This window comes from Trachypithecus francoisi, unplaced genomic scaffold, assembly GCF_009764315.1.
Source record: "Trachypithecus francoisi isolate TF-2019V2 unplaced genomic scaffold, Tfra_2.0 Lachesis_group10, whole genome shotgun sequence".
Classification (NCBI taxonomy): Eukaryota; Metazoa; Chordata; class Mammalia; order Primates; family Cercopithecidae; genus Trachypithecus; species Trachypithecus francoisi.
The window spans coordinates 97,088,971-97,106,308 of record NW_022681455.1 but is presented as its reverse complement, the minus strand read 5'-3'; the positions used below and the strand labels follow the sequence as shown (position 1 = coordinate 97,106,308).

At 50.3% G+C, this 17,338-nt stretch overlaps 2 protein-coding genes and 1 pseudogene across 4 annotated transcripts in view; all 3 read left to right on the top strand.

The window, feature by feature from the left end:
- The window catches only part of LOC117087823 (metallothionein-1E-like), a 28,363-nt gene extending 15,123 nt beyond the window's left edge, over positions 1–13,240 (top strand). The window contains exons 3-5 of one of the 3 annotated variants that reach the window (XM_033218463.1): positions 5,439–5,546; positions 6,128–6,193; positions 13,002–13,231. In XM_033218463.1, coding sequence (XP_033074354.1) covers positions 5,519–5,546; positions 6,128–6,193; positions 13,002–13,093 — 186 coding nt within the window. In that variant the 5' untranslated portion in view covers positions 5,439–5,518 and the 3' untranslated portion in view covers positions 13,094–13,231. Of the gene's footprint in view, positions 1–5,438; positions 5,547–6,127; positions 6,194–6,540; positions 6,773–11,492; positions 12,005–12,597; positions 12,664–13,001 lie in introns of those variants that run through there. The other 2 variants (XM_033218464.1, XM_033218465.1) reach the window with 2 other exon arrangements.
- LOC117088600 lies at positions 2,104–4,991 on the top strand (annotated as a pseudogene).
- Positions 13,241–14,762: 1,522 nt separating the features above from the next.
- On the top strand, positions 14,763–16,216 carry LOC117087827 (metallothionein-1E-like). Its single transcript, XM_033218469.1, has 3 exons — positions 14,763–14,893; positions 15,391–15,456; positions 15,991–16,216. The coding sequence occupies exons 1-3, from the start codon at positions 14,866–14,868 to the stop codon at positions 16,080–16,082; spliced, it is 186 nt and encodes a 61-aa protein (XP_033074360.1). The 5' UTR covers positions 14,763–14,865; the 3' UTR covers positions 16,083–16,216.
- The last annotated feature ends 1,122 nt before the right edge of the window (positions 16,217–17,338 follow it).

Here is a 17,338-nt window from a genome sequence, read left to right as displayed (position 1 = left end):
AGGGCTTGCATCCCTGGCTGAGCCAGTGCTGGAGGAGGAGTGTGGATGTCCTCCTGCAAAGAGTGCTCTGTGATAAGACACTGCCCCAACATTTGAACACACATAAAATCCTTTACCATCCTTCATGTCATTTGACCTTCAGGCAACATGTTGAATGAAAGTCACAAGCTTCAGGACAGCGACAGAAAATATTCAGGGGCTGGCGTGCTTACGTAGTCTTTCAGAGGAATTAAGCAACCTGCCCAATGCCACACAACTGAGAAGGAAAGGGATGAATGAACCTATGGTACAGCTGGCCTCTGGCCCTGCCCACAGCTGGCAGACCATGCCATCCCTGGATGCCAAACCCTGCCCATCTCAGTTCAAAGCTATAAGGGACGTTGGAGATGAACAAATTTTGCTCTTGGCTTGAGAGATAGTAACTGAAGCCCAGAGAGGTCACGGGTATGCACAGAGATCAGACTGCAACTCAATGTGTTTCCACTGCTGCCTCCCAGCCAGACTTTCAGTGTCCTCACCTTTGTGTTGACTTGGTGGCATAGAGCAGGGGGTAAGGCATGATGCTGAGGTCAGCCTGCATGAGTGCCAATCCCACCTCTGCCGCTATGTGTGTGACATAACTTCTGTGTATCAGTCTTATCAACTGGAGTATAATGATATCTGGCTTGTAAAATTAAATGATTTAATTCATGTAAGGAACTTAGAATGGTGCCTGGCAAGGGGTGAGTCATCTATAACATTAACTGTTGCTTTTTTTTTTTTTCTCATTTTACATAGCTTGGGGGTATTTATTTACTCACAGACAAAGCAGCCAGGCCAGATGTGCTCACTTGTGTATCCTGTTATTCTCATCTACTACATGAACATGTGGTCAAAAGAGACGTTTGTTCTTCCCATAAAATAGTCATCAACACTAGGGACACAAAGCTATAAGCAAGATTCCATCCATGCCTCATGTCAGATCAAAAAGAATGGTACTTCTGTACACACAGTCACTGTATGTTACTTAACATACGACATTGAAGTGATTAATATTTTCTTAAATATATTTTCATTTAAAGCACACTCTTTTCCAGCAGCGAAAATGAAAATCAGTCTTATTCCACACATAGAAGGCAACCAGAAGTATAAATGTGTTGTATATCTATGTATATATATTACAGTTGTAGATTGCTTCTGTCTCAGCTCATGGTTCAGCTTGTGGCTTGACATTGTTTAAAAGATGTCCAGCAATAGGGAAATGCTGATGACATACCCGGCCCAAAGGAAGGCTTGATCATGGACACTTTCTCTTGAGAGGCTGGCTAGATTCAAATCAGTGACAACTTTTCCATTCTGTGATGTTGAGCAAGTTACTTAAAGTTTATAATTGTCAGATTAGTAAAACGTGTTTATAAATAGAATTTCCCTTTAGGATTGTTGGGAGGGTTCAAAGAAACAATGATTTAAACGGGCCTGGCAAAATCTAAGTGTTATATGATAGCATGGAAGGAAGAGAGAGAGGCTGACCCGTGGTCGCCAGGTTGTGTGTACAGGGGGAAGGAGTTTGAGGGTCCTAGGTGGGAAGAGCCACAGGCAATGCGGGGGGGAGGGCGGGGGAGAAACAAAAGTCACCTCCATGGCCACACATGTGCACACGGTTCACTCTCTGCTCCCAGCTCCAGCCAGTGAAGAAGGTGAGCACGAGGATGGAGCTGCACACGGACCCGGGAGAGGCGAAGTTGGTGGCAAAGGTGCAGGTCGGGGGATGGGGATAACGCGACTACCTGGGAATGGAAAATGGCCCCTAGGGTGTCAGGGGCGCCACGTACCTCCGGCAGCACAGCTCCTCCTGGGCCAGCAGGAGCCAAAGGGGCAGCCCTCGAGGGCCCACCAGGCTGCGCTCAGGGGATAATGCGTCCGACCCGCCTACCGCGCACATCCCAACCCGGGAAGCCAGGCGCCGCGGATTCCGCGTCAGGGTGGAGGAGGGGGTGCTCTGCACCCGGCGCCCTTCTCTACCTGTAAATTGATCGCCGGGTTCCTAGAATCCACCACGCCTCCCACCTGCCCCACTGCGTCTTCCCCTCTCCGGTAGAAACTCCAGCCGCACCTCGACTCGCAATGGACCCCAACTGCTCCTGCTCCACTGGTAAGAGATACCGGGTTTGGAGGCCTTAGGATCTCCATTTTCATTCCAGTGGATAGAATGTCCCCAGGGCAGGAGGGAGGTGCATTTTGAGCTCTTCCTAAAGTGAACTCCTTTACTTTGCACTTCTCGTGCTTTTTCCCCGTCAAGCGCCTTCATCACCACTTAGAACGCTGCCATCTTCCCAGCGCCACCCATTTCTGAGAAGACTGAGGCTCAAAAGTGCCAGGTCACCCAGATAGCCAGTGGGGTCCTGGGCTAGGACCCAGTGCTCTGTCCAGCATTATTGCTTCCTGAGGTGGATGGGAGGCAGGGAGCATTGCCTCCTAGGGATTCCTGACCTAAGGCCTTGTGGAGTAAAATTAGGACGGCTCCTGCGCATCCGAGCCTGTGTGGAGAAAAGATGGGGCTGGGCTTCCGTGTGCCTGAGCAGAACAAGGTACCAGGTTTCCTGTGCCCTGAGCAGGAGGATGCTGAGGGCCTGCTCCTAACCCTGCACCACACTCACCGCTCACTGCTTTTTTCTCTTCCTTGCAGATGGGTCCTGCACCTGTGCAGGCTCCTGCACATGCAGAGTGCCGTGAACCTCCTGCAAGAAGAGTGAGTGCGGGGCCTTGCCTGAGAATCTCGGGGCTGGGCTGAGTGAGAGGAGGGATCTCAGATTGTGCAGGCAGGCGCAGGCTCATCACTAGCTTCCCACATCACCTGAAACGGATTCAGGATCAGAGCTGGAGGAACATTAGAGACGGTTGATTCCCAACCAATCTTCATTCTTAACAATGGGGAAACTGAGGTCACAAGAAGGCACCAGCCGGCCTACCATAGACCTGATTCTTGAAGACTTTCCTCACTGAAGTGTATGGTCCTGGCGAATTGTCCTTCCTTTGTCTGCACAGTCCCAGTCACTGCCCATCCAGTCTTCTGCCCTGTCCTGGCTCAGTGGGGCTGAGCAAGTTTTTCACAGGAATGCTCTCACTGCAAAGATCCACCATTGTCTCCTGACAGAGCGCACCATCCCGAACGAAGGCTCCTTCCGGTCTTGGTGCGAGCTTGAGCCAGGCCCGCCGTAGGGGCAGAGAGGTGCCTGTTCAAGTCAGCTGTGACCTGTCCCTCTCCCCTTCTTGCCCAGGCTGCTGCTTCTGCTGCCCCGTGGGCTGTGCCAAGTGTGCCCAGGGATGTGTCTGCAAAGAGACATCTGACAGGTGCACTGCTGCGCCTGATGCGGTGAAAGCTCTGTTCCCGGAAGGAGAAAGCGTACAAACCCGAAATTGTTTTCCACACAACCCTGACCCACTAGTACATTTGGTTTTTCAAAAATAATGATAATAAAAGTTGACTTTATTCAGGCTGGGTTTTATTTTGTGTGGCTTGGACAAAAGTGACCTGATACCCAACAGAGCTGGGATGAGGGACTGCACTGCAAGTCCAGTCACATGCGTGCTGGTACCATGCATGTCCTATCACCTTACACACTGAGTGCCTTAAGGCAAATCACATTACCTGTCTCAGCTAAAAAAAGTAAAAGCATTATACATGTGGGCCGGGTATGGTGGCTCACACCTGTAATCCCAGCACTTTGGGAGGCAAAGGTGAGTGGATCACCTGAGGTCAGAAGTTCAAGACCAGCCTGGCCAATATGATGAAATCCCCCCATCTCTACTGAAAATACAAAAATTAGCCAGGAGTGGCATCAGGTGCCTGTAATCCCAGCTATTCCGGAGGCTGAAGCAGGAGAATCACTTGAACCTGGGAGGCAGTGGTTACAATGAGCCGAGAACGCACCACTCTACTCCAGCCTGGGTGACAAGAGCGAATCTCAAAAAAAAAAAAAAAAAAAAAAAAAAAAGAAGAAGAAAGCATTATACATGTAAAAGATATAACGGTATGGGCATTTGCAACAGACCTAAGCTTTGGCAAAATGAACTGATTTGAATTAGTATGAAATATAAAAACAAAATCTACTTTTATACTCAACAGGCAAATTATTAATATAAATATATAAAAATAAAATAATACATATGAAAAACAATAAATATATGAAAAACAAATATATAATTATATTTAATAAATAACAGAAAAATAAAAGAATTTACAAACATTGCATATTTCTCCTAGGGTGTGTGTTTCACACTGGGAAGTTTGTAGACTGACCCTTGTGCGTGGATCACTCACCTTCAGCAGTGCTGGCCTGGACATGTCCAAAAGGAACTATCAGTCCTAAACTGCCCCATGTCGCTCATGGAACTCTCGCCACCCCTGAGAGCTCCTTGTTCTGACTCGGCTCTGAATTTTGGAAGTTTCTCCCAAGGTCAGGCTGCAGTCTCCTCCTTCAAATTCCAGCCCTTGGTTACTCCAGGCCAGCACAGTGAATAGGGAGGTGGAGCAAAGTGTCCAGCATTATCCTGGCAAGCTGACTATAGATAGCAACTGGGGCTCCCAGGTGAAGTATTTGACTCGGCCTCTGCAGTAGTGATGGCATATTCTGTAGTTTGAAGGGGTGTGGTGTGCATTGAGAAGGATGAGGACTGATCATTGCTACCAACAGCTGGTCCCTCCAGCTATCTGCTCCGGGAATTGTTATTTGTGATTCAATCACAGGGAAGATGAGACAGGTGACCCAGGAGTCAAGACCTAAATGGGCTGCAGGTGTTCTTTGTGAAGAGGGAATTTCAGAAGGGAGCCTGGGCCAAGTGCAGGCTTTGCTGTCACAAAGCTGGGTTCACAGCCCACTTCACTTCTTATTGGCTGTGTGGCCTGCACAAGTCACTTAACCTCTCTGAGCCTCCATTTCCTCATCTGTATACAGGTGATATATTTCCAAGCAGGGATCAAATGGGACAGTGGCCTGGTACTAGTGGCCTAGGCTTACTGAACAGTGCTATTATAATCATTTCTCCATGTGGACTTTCTAGACAGACAATCCTGTTAGCTCCCATCAAGCTCCTTGGAAAAGGCCCATCTGCCTGCAGGTATTAAGTGGACTGAAGTTGGAGATGGGTTTGGAGTCTTGCTGTTCTGGTCTCAAGGGCATATGGATGACCTGCACCAGCTCTCTGGGATAAGAGACTGCTGCAGCATTCAGACAGAGAACAAACCTTTCCCACCTTTCAAGTCATTTGATTGTCATACAAACCAGGGACACAGTGAATGTGCAGGGTTTGGTGAGATGGTGCTGTCTTCTAGAGGAGTTGTACTGTCTTCTAGAGAAGTTAAGCAATCTTCCCTGGGACTCAGGAAGGCGAGTGCAAGGGCCTGGCAGGGTCTCTGCTCCCGGCCCCCTCCCCGACTATAACAGCAGCCGCTGGCTGTGGAGCTGCACCACGCCCTCCAGGTGCTCCACCGCCTCTTGGCTTCTCGCTTGGGAACTCCAGAGTCTCGCCTCAGCTTGCAATGGACCCCAACTGCTCCTGCTCCGCTGGTAAGGGGCGCCCGGGTCTGTGCCTTGGGATGCCAAATTCCCAGACACCATGGAGAGTGTCCCTGGGTTTGAGGAGGTCATATTTTGCGATCTGAGGTGAGGGGACTACTTTACTTCGTCCAGTGCTTTCCTCTTGGCCAAGCTCCTGACAGCATTGCCCTCCTCCCTGTACCTCTATGTCAGAGTTGAGGGTCCTGAGGCTCAAGGATGTCCTGCTGCACATCATCCCGTTGGTAACGAGGCTGCTGGCTGAGCCTCAATTATCTAACCAGTCTCTGAGCATCTGGATTGGATGGGAGACAAGGGACATTGCCTCTTCGGGGTTCAGGACAGAAAATCGAAGTCGCAGTCTTTCCGGGCTGTGCTTGGAGACTGAGACTTACCCTTGGAATACAAATGGAGGGGGCTTGGTTTTCCCAACATGAAAGGAGAGGAGATGGGGCTTCTCTTCCTCTGCTGAGTGGGAAAGGAGCTCTGAGGGCTGGCCCTGCACAGAGAAGGGAATACTGGACACTCATAGATCCACTGCTGTATCTTCTGCATCTCACTCACCACTCGCTGGCTTTTTCTCTTCCTTGCAGGTGGCTCCTGCACGTGCACCGGCTCCTGCAAGTGCAAAGAGTGCAAATGCACCTCCTGCAAGAAGAGTGAGTGCGGGGCCATCTCCAGGAATCTGGGGCCGTGGCTAAGGTTGGGAGGGAACCCAAGGCTGACACTGAGTGCTTGCTTCTGCGGAACTGGCCTTCCTTTGCCCCAGTTGGCTGTGTCATTCCCTCTCCAGGCTTTCTGCCCTGAGTTCAGATGGAGCAGGACAGCATTTTTCTCTTGGGACACAAACCCCAACTGTACCATCTCTGGTTTCAGAACAGAGCTGTGGCAGTCGAAAAAAGCATCCTCTGGGTCTGGGTTCTGAGCTCGAGCCAGGCCTGCTATTGGGGCAGGGAGGTGCCTGGTCCAGTCTACTGCCACTTCTCACTCTCCCCTTCTTCCCCAGGCTGCCGCTCCTGCTGCCCCGTGGGCTATGCCAAGTGTGCCCAGGGCTGTGTCTGCAAAGGGGCGTCGGAGAAGTGCATCTGCTGTGCCTGATGTGGGAAGAGCTCTGCTCCCAGATGTAAATAGAGCAACCTTCACAACCTGGAGGTTTTTTTACATACAACCCCTAGCCATTTGCTGCATGTCTTTTCATATTAAATATGTGAATGACAATAAAAAAATTTTGACTTGAATCTTATTGTGATCTTCTTTGTGTGTCTTGGAAAAAAATGGACTTGGGTGGGGGTTAAACCATGAGTTTAGATACCAGGCTCTGGATGGAAATGTGAGCCACTAATAATGTGAAGACTTTCAGGCCAGTCAGGTTACCTCACTGAGTTCACACTTCTATAAAATGGGATTGCACTGTGCACACCATATGGGTGGGGACCATACATGATCGCTTCCAGTCTCATGCCAAATGTAGCACAGAAACTGCATCCCTCATTTTTATTTTCTGATTTTCCTGCCCAACCTCAGATCCACATTGGATTTGAGGCTTAAAAGTGGCTACAGTGCTGGCACTCAACTCCTCAGTTCCTTCAATCCTACAAGGGTGCTATGATTTGGATGTCTTGTCACTGCCAAATCTCATGTTGAGATGTGACTTCCAATATTGCAGGTAGGGCCTGGTGGGAGCTTTTGGGGTCATGAGGACAGATCCCTAAAGAATGGCTTGGTGCCATCCCATGGGGAAGAGTGAGTTCTTCCTCTGGTAGGTCACTCCAGAGCTGGCTGTTTAAAAGAGCCAGGGACCGTCCCCTTATCTGTCTTGCTCCCTGTCTCTCCATGTGATGTACCTGCTCCCCGTTGGTCTTCTGCCAGGATTGCAGGCTTCCTGTGGCCCTCATCAGAGGCAGATGCCTGCACCACACTCTGCACAGCCTGCAGAAGCAGAAATCAAAACAAACTTCTTTTTTTTTATAAATTATCTAGTCTCAGGGATTCCATTAGAGCAATGCAAACAGGCTAGCACAATGGGGCTTTTCAAACACTTTGGTGAAGGGACAGTTTTTATTTCCTATCCATCACAGACTTAAACCTTGGTAAATGTAATAGTATCGATCATGGAGATAATGAGATAAAACACCACATACAAAACCCATTTTTTAGATCCAACAGGAAAGCAGTTCAATAAATCCATAAAGAAATAATAGGAAAATGAAAGATGTACAAATTTTGAACATATGATGATGTGCATTGTGGCCCAGAAGCAACAAACCAGACCAGGCATGGTGGCTCAGACCTATAAACCCAGCACTTTGGGAGGCCAAGGTAGGTGGATAACTTGAGGCCAGCAGTTTAAGACCAGTCTGGCTAACATGATGAAATCTCATCTCTACTAAAAATACAAAAATAAATCGGGCATGATGGCATGCATCTGTTAATCCCAGCCACTTGGGAGGCTGAGGCATAAGAGTTGCCTGAACCCCAGAGGCAGAGGTGCACCACGATTGTGCCACTGCAGTCCAGCCTGGGCAACTGAGACCCTGTTTCAAAACAAGAAAAGAAAGGAAACAGCAAACTGGCCCCAGTGTGTGGCTCACACACCTTGAGCAGCACTGCCCAGCACATCCCCACAAGGAACCATCAGCCTTGGTCTGCCCAGTGTCACTGACAGGACACTCGCTGACCCCTGAGAGCTCCCTGTTGTGACTGGGCTCTGAATCTTTGGAAATTCCTCCCAAACTCAGACTGAATTTGCTCTTCTTTCAAATTTCAGCTCTTGATTCCTTCCAACCAGTAAAGTCACTGGGAATATGGAAGGACATGCCCAGCATGTCCCTGGCAAAATGAAGTGTGTGTGATCATGGGTTCCACATGAAATGCTTCACGCCTGCCCATGCAGGAATGATGGCGGATTCTGCAGTTTGGAGGATGTGGTGGTGCTCAGTAGGAAGGAGTAAGGCCCTGGCTGACTTGTAATTAAAACCAACAATCAGATCCCCTGGCTATGTGGAGGGAACGCTATTTGATGTTCAATCAAAGAGGAAGATGATCCTTCTGTCCTGGAGGTCAGGACCACGCTTGCCCACTGCTTCCCTGTGAAGAGGAGATTTCAGAAGGCAGCCTGTGCCTAGGGCACGGGTTTTGGTGTCAGGCAGTCCTGGTTCACATCCCACCTCACCATGTACTGGCTGTGTGGCCTGAGTGCATCACTGAAACTCTCTGAGCCTCCAGTTCCTTATTTGTAGAAAGCAGATTATATCTCAACGCAGGGATTACATGACAGCATGGTCTGGCCCCTGGCTAGGGTTTAATAAATAGTAGCAATGATGATCATTCTCTCTACACTGCCTTTTTAAGAGAATGAAGCCTGTTAAATCCCAAAGCTAAGAGAAATCTTACGGGTTTGAAAGCACTGCTGTGAATTGCATGCTAGGAATGGGACTGCAACCTGGCTGACCCTGCCAGGAGTGTGGACGACCTTCTGTGGAAAGTGCTTTTCAATAAGATGCTGCCCCTACATTTGACCAGACATAAAATCCATTCCCATCCTTCATATCATCTGATCACATGACCTCCGGAACGACAGCCACAGGCCTCAAGACTGGGACAGCAAACATGCAGGGCCTGGAGTGTTTATGTTGTCTTCCAGATTAGTTAAGTAACCTACCCAATGTCACATAGCTCAGAAGTCAAGGGATGAATGAACCTATGCCACACCTGGTCTATGGCCCTGGCCACAGCTGGTAGATTATGATGCCACCGGATGCTAAATCTTGCCTATCTCAAAGATACAAAGATACAAAGAGTTCAAAGATACAAAGACTCTTTGGGATGAACGAATGTTGCTCTTGGCTTGACAGATGAGAATTGAAACCCAGAGATGTCACAGAGCTGTGCAGGGGGACATTCTTGTCCACAGAGTGCACTTTATTGCTGCCTCTGTGCTAGGTTTTCCGTGTCCTTATCATTCATGTAACTTGGTGGCAGAGGGTGGTGGGTGAGTGTATGATGCTGCCATCAGCATGCATGAGTGCAAATCCCACCTCTGTTACTTTTAGCTGCATGACACAACCTGTCTATGGCTCAGTCTCCTCCACTGCACAAGGGGCGTAATACTAACCTCTGCCTTATAGGATTAAAGGAGATGCCTGTGAAGCCAAGGCTGGTATCCCAGAACGTGCGGGGAGGAGGGTGGAAGGCAACTTTGAGGAAACTGGGAAAGGCAGCCGCGACCTCAGGGACATGGGCACACAGCCCCTCCTGTATGAACCGGCGCCAAAGGGGTCCCCTGGCCCTTCTGTGGCGCACAACCCAGCCCAGGATTTAATGCCTACAAGCAACTTAGAATGGTGTGAGGGGTGTGGGGTCTATAATATTAGCTATTGCTTTTTTTGATCATTTTATGGCGCATAGGGAATATTTATTTATTTGCACACAAAGGCCTGGAGTGCTCAACTGTGTATCCTGTTATTCTCATCTGCCACATGAGTACGTGTCCTGTGGTCCAAAGAGAGCCATTCAGTGTTCCCATAACATTGTAATCAACATTAGGGTTATAAAGCTATGAGCAAGATTCTGTGCTTCATGTCAGATACAGAAGAATGACTGCCCTTTCTGTTACCACCTGCACCATTTTTTAGTTAATATTTTACACTGAAATGATTAATACTTTCATACACATATTTTATGAAAATCAAACTCTTTTCCATCAGAGAAAGTGAAAATCAATCTTGTCTCACACATGGAAGATGGTTCCAAATTAATGTGTGTGTGTGTGTGTGTATTACACTTACGGATCGCTTTTGCCACTGTCCATCGTAGAGCTGGTAGCTTCCTGTTGTTTATTTGGAGGTTTTCCGTCATTATTTTTTGAGACAGAGTTTCACCTTCTTTGCCCAGCTGCAGTGAAATGGCCCAAGCTGCAAACTCTGCCTCCCTGGTTTAAGTGATTTTCCTGCCTCAACCTCCTGAGCAGCTGGGATTACAGGCGACTGCCACCAAGCCAGGATAATTTTTGTATTTTTAGTGGAAACAGGGTTTTGCCATGTTAGCCAGGCTGGTCTCCAACTCCTGACCTCAGTTGATTCATCCGCCTCGGCTTTCCTAAGTGTGGGATTACAGGTGTGAGCCACTGGGCCAGCCCCTGTTTTTTAAAAAATTTCCAGCAATAGAGAAGTGTTGATGACATACCTTGGCTAAAGGAAGGCTTGATCATGGACACTTTCCGTTAAGAGGCTGGCTGGATTTAAATCAGTGCACAACTGTTTACCTCTGTGACGACCAGCCAGTTACTTGGACTCTTTTCTTTGCAGTCCTGTGATTAGCAAAACGGGTTCATAATTAGTATTTCCCTTTAGGATTGCTGTGAGGATTCAAAGAATGAAAGTGATTAAAAAGGGACTGGTGTAGACTCAACGTCATGCAATAGTCAGGTATATTGAAGAGAAATAACTGGATGTCTTGCTTTTTTTTTTTAGAGAGTGACTCGCTATGTGGACTAAGCAGGACTCGAACTCCTCGACTCAAGTGATCCTCCCGCCTCAGCCTCCTAAGTAGGTGGGACTACAGCTTTCCACCACCTTCCCTACCTTGCTTTTTAATTTAAAGCAGGGTCTGCATGTCATCTGAAGTCATCTCTCTCTGGGGACATTCCACATGTCCAGAACTGCCAGGCGGTACTGTGGTGGCCCATTAGGCTGTGGGGAGCATGGAGACTTATCTGCAAAGGAGGACCTGGACAAATGTGCCCACACATCCTCTCAGGCGAGGAGAATGGACGGAAGAGAGAGGCCGACTCGTGTTCCCCGTGTTGCTGTGTACGGAGGAGCGGGTCAGAGGGACCACGGTGTGGACAGGGACAGGCAAGGCAGGGGGACCAGGAGAAAAGAAAGCCACATCGGTGGCGGGTGCTCTGCACACAATTCGCTGGCTACCGCAGGCTCCCCGCTCCGCACTCAGCCGATCCGGGGACGGGAGCAGGAGGGCTGCCCCCGGACTCCGGGACAGGCCCAGTTGAAAACGGCCGGGCGAGGGGTGGGGTTGAGACGCTCCCGTCGCCAATGCTGGCGTCCCGGAACCCGCGGGGAGGAGGGTGGAAGGCAACCTCGAGGAAACTGGGAGAGGCGGCCAGGACCTCGGGGACAGGGCGTACCGCCGGGCGCACAGCCCCTCTGCGCTAAAGGGCGCCAAAGGGGCGGTCCGCGGCGCTTCCCCAGCGGAGCTCAGAAGATGGTGCCCCCGGCCCTTCTGCTGCGCACAGCCCAGTCTAGGACCGCAGGCGGCGTGAACCCAACAGGGCGGGTGCAAGCGCGGGGCAGGGCCTCTGCGCCCGGCCCTCTTCCCTGAATAGAAAAACAGCTCCAGGCTGTGGCGCTCCACCACGCCGTCCACGTGCGCCTTGCAGTCTCTCCATTTCTCGCTAAGATCTCCAGCCTCACCGCGGCTCGAAATGGACCCCAACTGCTCCTGCGCCACTGGTAAGAGAAGCCCGACTCTGCGCCCTGGGATTCCCATTTCCCAGACCCAGTTCAGAGGGTCTCTGGGTTTGAGGAGGTCGCATTTTAAGTTCTGAGCAGAAGGGGACTCCTTTACGTCCTTAGGTGCTTTCTTTCTGATCACGCCCTTGAGAGCACTGCCCTCCCCGCTGGGCCTCTAAGTCAGAGTTAAGGATACTGAGGCTCAAGGCAGTCCTGCTTCACATCACCCAGTTGGTCAGGGTCCTGCTGACTGGGCACCAATATTCTCCTCCAGGCTCTGAGCAATCAGGGTGGATGAGGGGCTGGAGACATAAGAGTCTTCAGAGTTCAGGACAGAAGGTTGTGGCTCGCAATCCCAGTATTCCTGGGTTGGGTGTGCAGCAGGGACCTTCCTGGTGGGGTGAAACAGGATGGTGCTTGCGCTTCCCAGCGTGAGTGGAGAGGACTTGGGGCCTCTGTTCCTCTGTCCTGAGTGGGAAAGGAGCTCTGAGGGCTGGCCCTGCCCAGAGGAGGGGGCACTGGAGACTCATTGACCCACTGCTGTACCTTCTGCATCTCACTCACTGCCCACTGCGTTTTTCTCTTCCTTTCAGATGTCTCCTGCGCCTGCGCTGGCTCCTGCAAATGCAAAGAGTGCAAATGCACCTCCTGCAAGAAGAGTGAATGCGGGGCCATCTCCAGGAATCTGGGGCTGTGGCTAAGGTTGGGAGGGAACCCAAGGCTGACACTGAGTGCCTGGTTCTGGGGAAGTGGGCTTCCTTTGTCCCTGTTGGCCATGTCATTCCCTCTCCAGGCTTTCTGCCCTGAGTTCAGATGGGGCAGGGAAACCTTTTTCTCTTGTACCAACTGTACCATCTAGGATTTCAGAACAGAGCTGTGCCACACGAAAAAAGCATCCTCTGAGTCTGGCGTCTGAGCTTGAGCCAGGCTTGCTATTGGGGCAGGGAGGTGCCTGGTCCAGTCTACTGCCACCTCTCACTCTCCCCTTCTTCCCCAGGCTGCTGCTCCTGCTGCCCCGTGGGCTGTGCCAAGTGTGCCCAGGGCTGCATCTGCAAAGGGGCATTGGAGAAGTGCAGTTGCTGTGCCTGATGTGGGGACAGCTCTGCTCCCAGATGTAAATAGAGCAAACTTTACAACCTGGATTTTTTTTTTAAATACAACCCTGAGTAATTTTCTGCATGTCTTTTTATATTAAATATGTGAATGGCAATAAAAGAATTTTGACTTGAATCTTAATCTGGTCTTCTTTGTGTGTCTTAGAGAAAATGGACTTGGGTGGGGGTTAAACCACGAGTTTAGATACCAGGCTCTGGATGGAAATATGAGCCACTAATAATGTGAAAACTTTCAGGCCAGCCAGGCTACCTCACTGAGTTTACATTTCTGTAAAATGGTATTGCACTGTGGGGGCCATACATGATCGCTTCGTCTCATTCCCAGTGTGGCACAGAAACTTCACCCCTTATTTTTATTTTCTGATTTTCCTCCACAACTTGAGATCCACATTGGATTTTGGGCTTAAAAATCGCTATAGTGCTGGAACCCAACTTCCTAGTTTCTTGAATCCTAGATGGGGGCTATGATTTAGACATTTTGTCACTGCCAAATCTCATGTTGAAAAGCGTCCTCCAATATTGCAGGTGGGGCCTAGTGGGAGGTTTTAGGGTTGAGGACAGATCTCTAAAGAATGGCTTGGTGCCATCCCATAGAGAAGGGTGAGTTCTTCATCTGGTGGGTCACTCCAGAGCTGGCTGTGAATGAATGAAAGTGATTAGAAAGGGACAGGTATAGACTCAATGTTATGCCTTAGTCAGGAATACTGAAGAGAAATAACTGGATGTCTTGCTTTTTAATTTTATTTTTTTAGAGACGTTGACTCCCTGTGTTGTCCAGGCAGGACTCCTACTCCTGGGCTCAGGTGATCCTTCCGCCTCAGCCTCCTAAGTAGCTTGGACTACAGCTTCCCGCCACCTCCCCTGCCACTTCCCCCATCTTGCTTTTTAATTTAAAGCAAGGTCAGCACATCACATGAAATCGTCTCATTTTCGGGGTTTCCCACATGTCCAGAACTGCCAGCCGGTAGTGGGTAGCCCTGCTAGGCTGTGGGGAGCATGGAGGTTTATTTGCAAAGGAGGACCTAGATAAATGTGCCCCCACATCCTCTCAGGAGAGGAGAATGGAAGGGAGAGAGAGGCCGACCCGTGTTCCCCGTGTTGCTGTGTACTGAGGAGCAGGTCCGAGGGACCTAGGTGTGGACGGGGACAGGCAAGGCGCGGGCGAGGAGAAATGAAAATCACATTGGTGGCGGGGGCTCTGCACACAACTCGCTCGCTACCGCCCGCTGCCCACTCCGCACTCTGCCGACCCGGGAGCGGGAGCGGGAGGCTGTGGCTGCACACAGACTTCTGGACAGGCCGAGCTGAAAACGGTGCGGGGGTCGGGGGAAGACTAACCAGACGCCAACGCTGGGTTCTCGGAACGCGCGGGGACTAGGGTGGAAGGCAACTTCGGAGAAACTGGGAAAAGCGGCCGGTACCCCGGGGAAACCGCGTACCCCGGGCGCAAAGCCCGTTAGCGGTGCGCCAAAGCGGGGGGCGGAGGTGGTCCCGCGGTGCGCACCCAGCGCTACTCAGGGAACTGTGCGCCTGACCCTTCTACTGCGCACAGCCCAGCCCAGGACCTCGGGGGCGCAGCGGACTCAGCGGGGCGGGTGCAAGCGCGGGGCAGGGCCTTTGCGCCAGGCCCTCTTCCCCTGACTATTAAAGCAGCAGTTGGCTGTGGGGGTCCCACCACGCCTTCCACGTGTGCCTTATAGGCTCTCAACTTCTTGCTTGGGATCTCCAACCTCTCCACGGCTCGAAATGGACCCCAACTGCTTCTGCACCACTGGTAAGGGATCCTGGGTTTCTGGTCCTTAGGGTACCTATTTACCCGCCACAGGATCGCTGCCCCTAGGAGTAGAGGTGTTTTTTGAGTTCTGGCTAAGTGGAGCCATTTATTTCATTGATCTAGTGCTTTTCCTCTCAGCGCCTTCATCACCCCTAGAACATTCCTATTCTAATACCTCCCATTTCAGAGGCGAGAGGACTCAGGCTCATAATTCTCCTGCTCCATGTCACTCAGATAGTCGGGGGCTGCTAGGCTGAGCCCCAGTATTCTGGGAAGTTCCTGGGGTGGATGGGAGACAGGGGTTGTTGCCTTTTCAGGATTAAGGACATAAAGCCCATCCTAACCTCTAGAGATAGAAGTAAGGTCAGGCTTCATGGTGCCCTGAGTCGAACAGGAGCTATCTATCCCGCCTGTCAATGCACTCAGCTGGGAGCATTTGTTGACCAACTGCTGCTGTCTTTTGTGTCAAATTCACTGCCTTTTTCTCTTCCTTGCAGGTGGCTCCTGCACCTGCGCTGAGTCCTGCAAGTGCAAGGAGTGCAAATGCACCTCCTGCAAGAAGAGTGAGTGCGGGGCCATGTCCAGGAATCTGGGGCTGAGCCAAGTCAGAGGCAGGAACCCAGAGCTCAGCAGGCAGGAGTAGGCCAGTGGTCAATTTCCCATCTCCCCTTCCCCAACAACTGATTCAGGATCAGAGCCAGATCCTTAGACATGATTGATTCCCAAATTTCATTCTTAAAATAGACAAACTAAGGCCAAGAGAGTGCACCAGCCTGCCAGGCACAGACATGCCACCTAAGGACTTTCCTCACCTAAGTGTATGGTTCTGGGGAGCCAGCCTTCTTTTGCCTTTGTTAACCCTAGTCACTGCCTCTCCAGCCTTCTGCCAGGTCTGGGGCTCAGATGGGGATAAGAAGCTTTTCACAGAAGACTCTCACTTGAAAGATCCGACACTTATCTCCCATCTCCAACAGTGCATGCCATCCTGAACTAAGTGTCCTCTGGGACTGGGGACAGAGTTTGAGCCAGGCCTGTTTGAGGGCAGGGAAATCCCCGGTCAAGTCTGGTCTGACCTCTCACTCTCCCTTCTTCCCCAGGCTGCTGCTCCTGCTGCCCCGTGAGCTGTGCCAAGTGTGCCCAGGGCTGCATCTGCAAAGGGGCATCAGAGAAGTGCAGCTGCTGCGACTGATGTCTGGAAGGCCCTGCTGGAAGATGTAGAAAGAGCGACCTGCACAAACATGGAATTTTTTCCATACAACCCTGACCCACTTACTATATTATTTTTTATGAAATATGTGAATGATAATAAAATTGTTGACTTAATGCTGGCTCTTGTTTTCTTTGTGTGCCTTGGAAATAAGGGACTCCACACCCAAGAGAGCTGGGATGGTGGATTGCATTGAGGATCCAGGGACCTGGGTGCTGGGACCTTGTCCTATCACCTTACACACTGAGGGCCTTAAGGCAAATAGGCACCTGCCTCAGGTCAGTTTCGTAAATAGAAATGTAAGAGTGTGGTGACAGGTGAAATAACCCCACAGGAATCTGTCACAGACTTAAGCTTTGGTAAGATAAAATCTATTAGTATGACAAAAAGAAAAAAACACCAAATTCATTTTTTGTATTGAATAGGACAATTTCAATAAATATATGGAAGACAAAATAGGAAAAATAAAATTACACATTTGTTCTGGGGTGTATATTTCAGACTGGAAACAGTTCACAGACTGGCCCCAGTATGTGGGTCACACACCTTCAACAGCACCAGCCAGGCCATCCCCACGTGGAACCATCAGTCTTGGCCTCTCCAGGGTCTCTGATGTGACTCTCAGTATCTCTGAGAGCTCCATGTAATGACTTGGCTCTGAAACTTCAGAAGTTTCTCCCTAGCTCAGGCTGAAATCTGTTCCTCCTTCAATTCCAGCCCTTGGTTAATTCAGGCAAGCAAAGTGACTGGTGGAGTGGAGGAAATTACCCAGGATCCTCCCAGCAAGATGGAGTACAGAGAAGGATTAGTTCCGGATGAAGACCTTTGAGTCCGCCTATGCAGAGGTGATGGCAGTTTCTAAATTGTGGCGGTGTTCACTGGGAAGGAGTAGGGCCCCAGGTAACTTGAAATTAATGGCAGCAATTAGTTCCTCTGGCCATTTGTTGCGGGAATTGCTATTTGATGTTCAAAGAAGAAAAGGTGTGAAGCGGCCCAGGAATCAGGACCATGCTGGCCTGCAGGTTCTCCTTTTGAAGAGAGCATTCCAGAAGGCAGCCTGTGCAAAGAGTGTGGGGATCAGGGTCAGGGCAGTCTTGTTGAACTGCCCACTTCACCACCTCTGTCCTGGGCTGTGAGACCTAGGCAGGTTGCTCAACCTCTCTGGGTCTCCATTTCTTCCTCTGTAGAACTGTCTGTCACAATTCAGAGCTAGAAGGACCCTTGGTTAGTGAGTGCAG

What these genes read in the sequence shown, in the direction of transcription:
- LOC117087827 (XM_033218469.1), top strand. Translation starts at nt 14,866, where the DNA reads ATGGACCCCAACTGCTTCTGCACCACTG. An exon ending in CAACTGCTTCTGCACCACTG is followed by an intron (nt 14,894 to 15,390) that starts GTAAGGGATCCT and finishes TCTTCCTTGCAG; the next exon opens with GTGGCTCCTGCACCTGCGCT. An exon ending in ATGCACCTCCTGCAAGAAGA is followed by an intron (nt 15,457 to 15,990) that starts GTGAGTGCGGGG and finishes CTTCTTCCCCAG; the next exon opens with GCTGCTGCTCCTGCTGCCCC.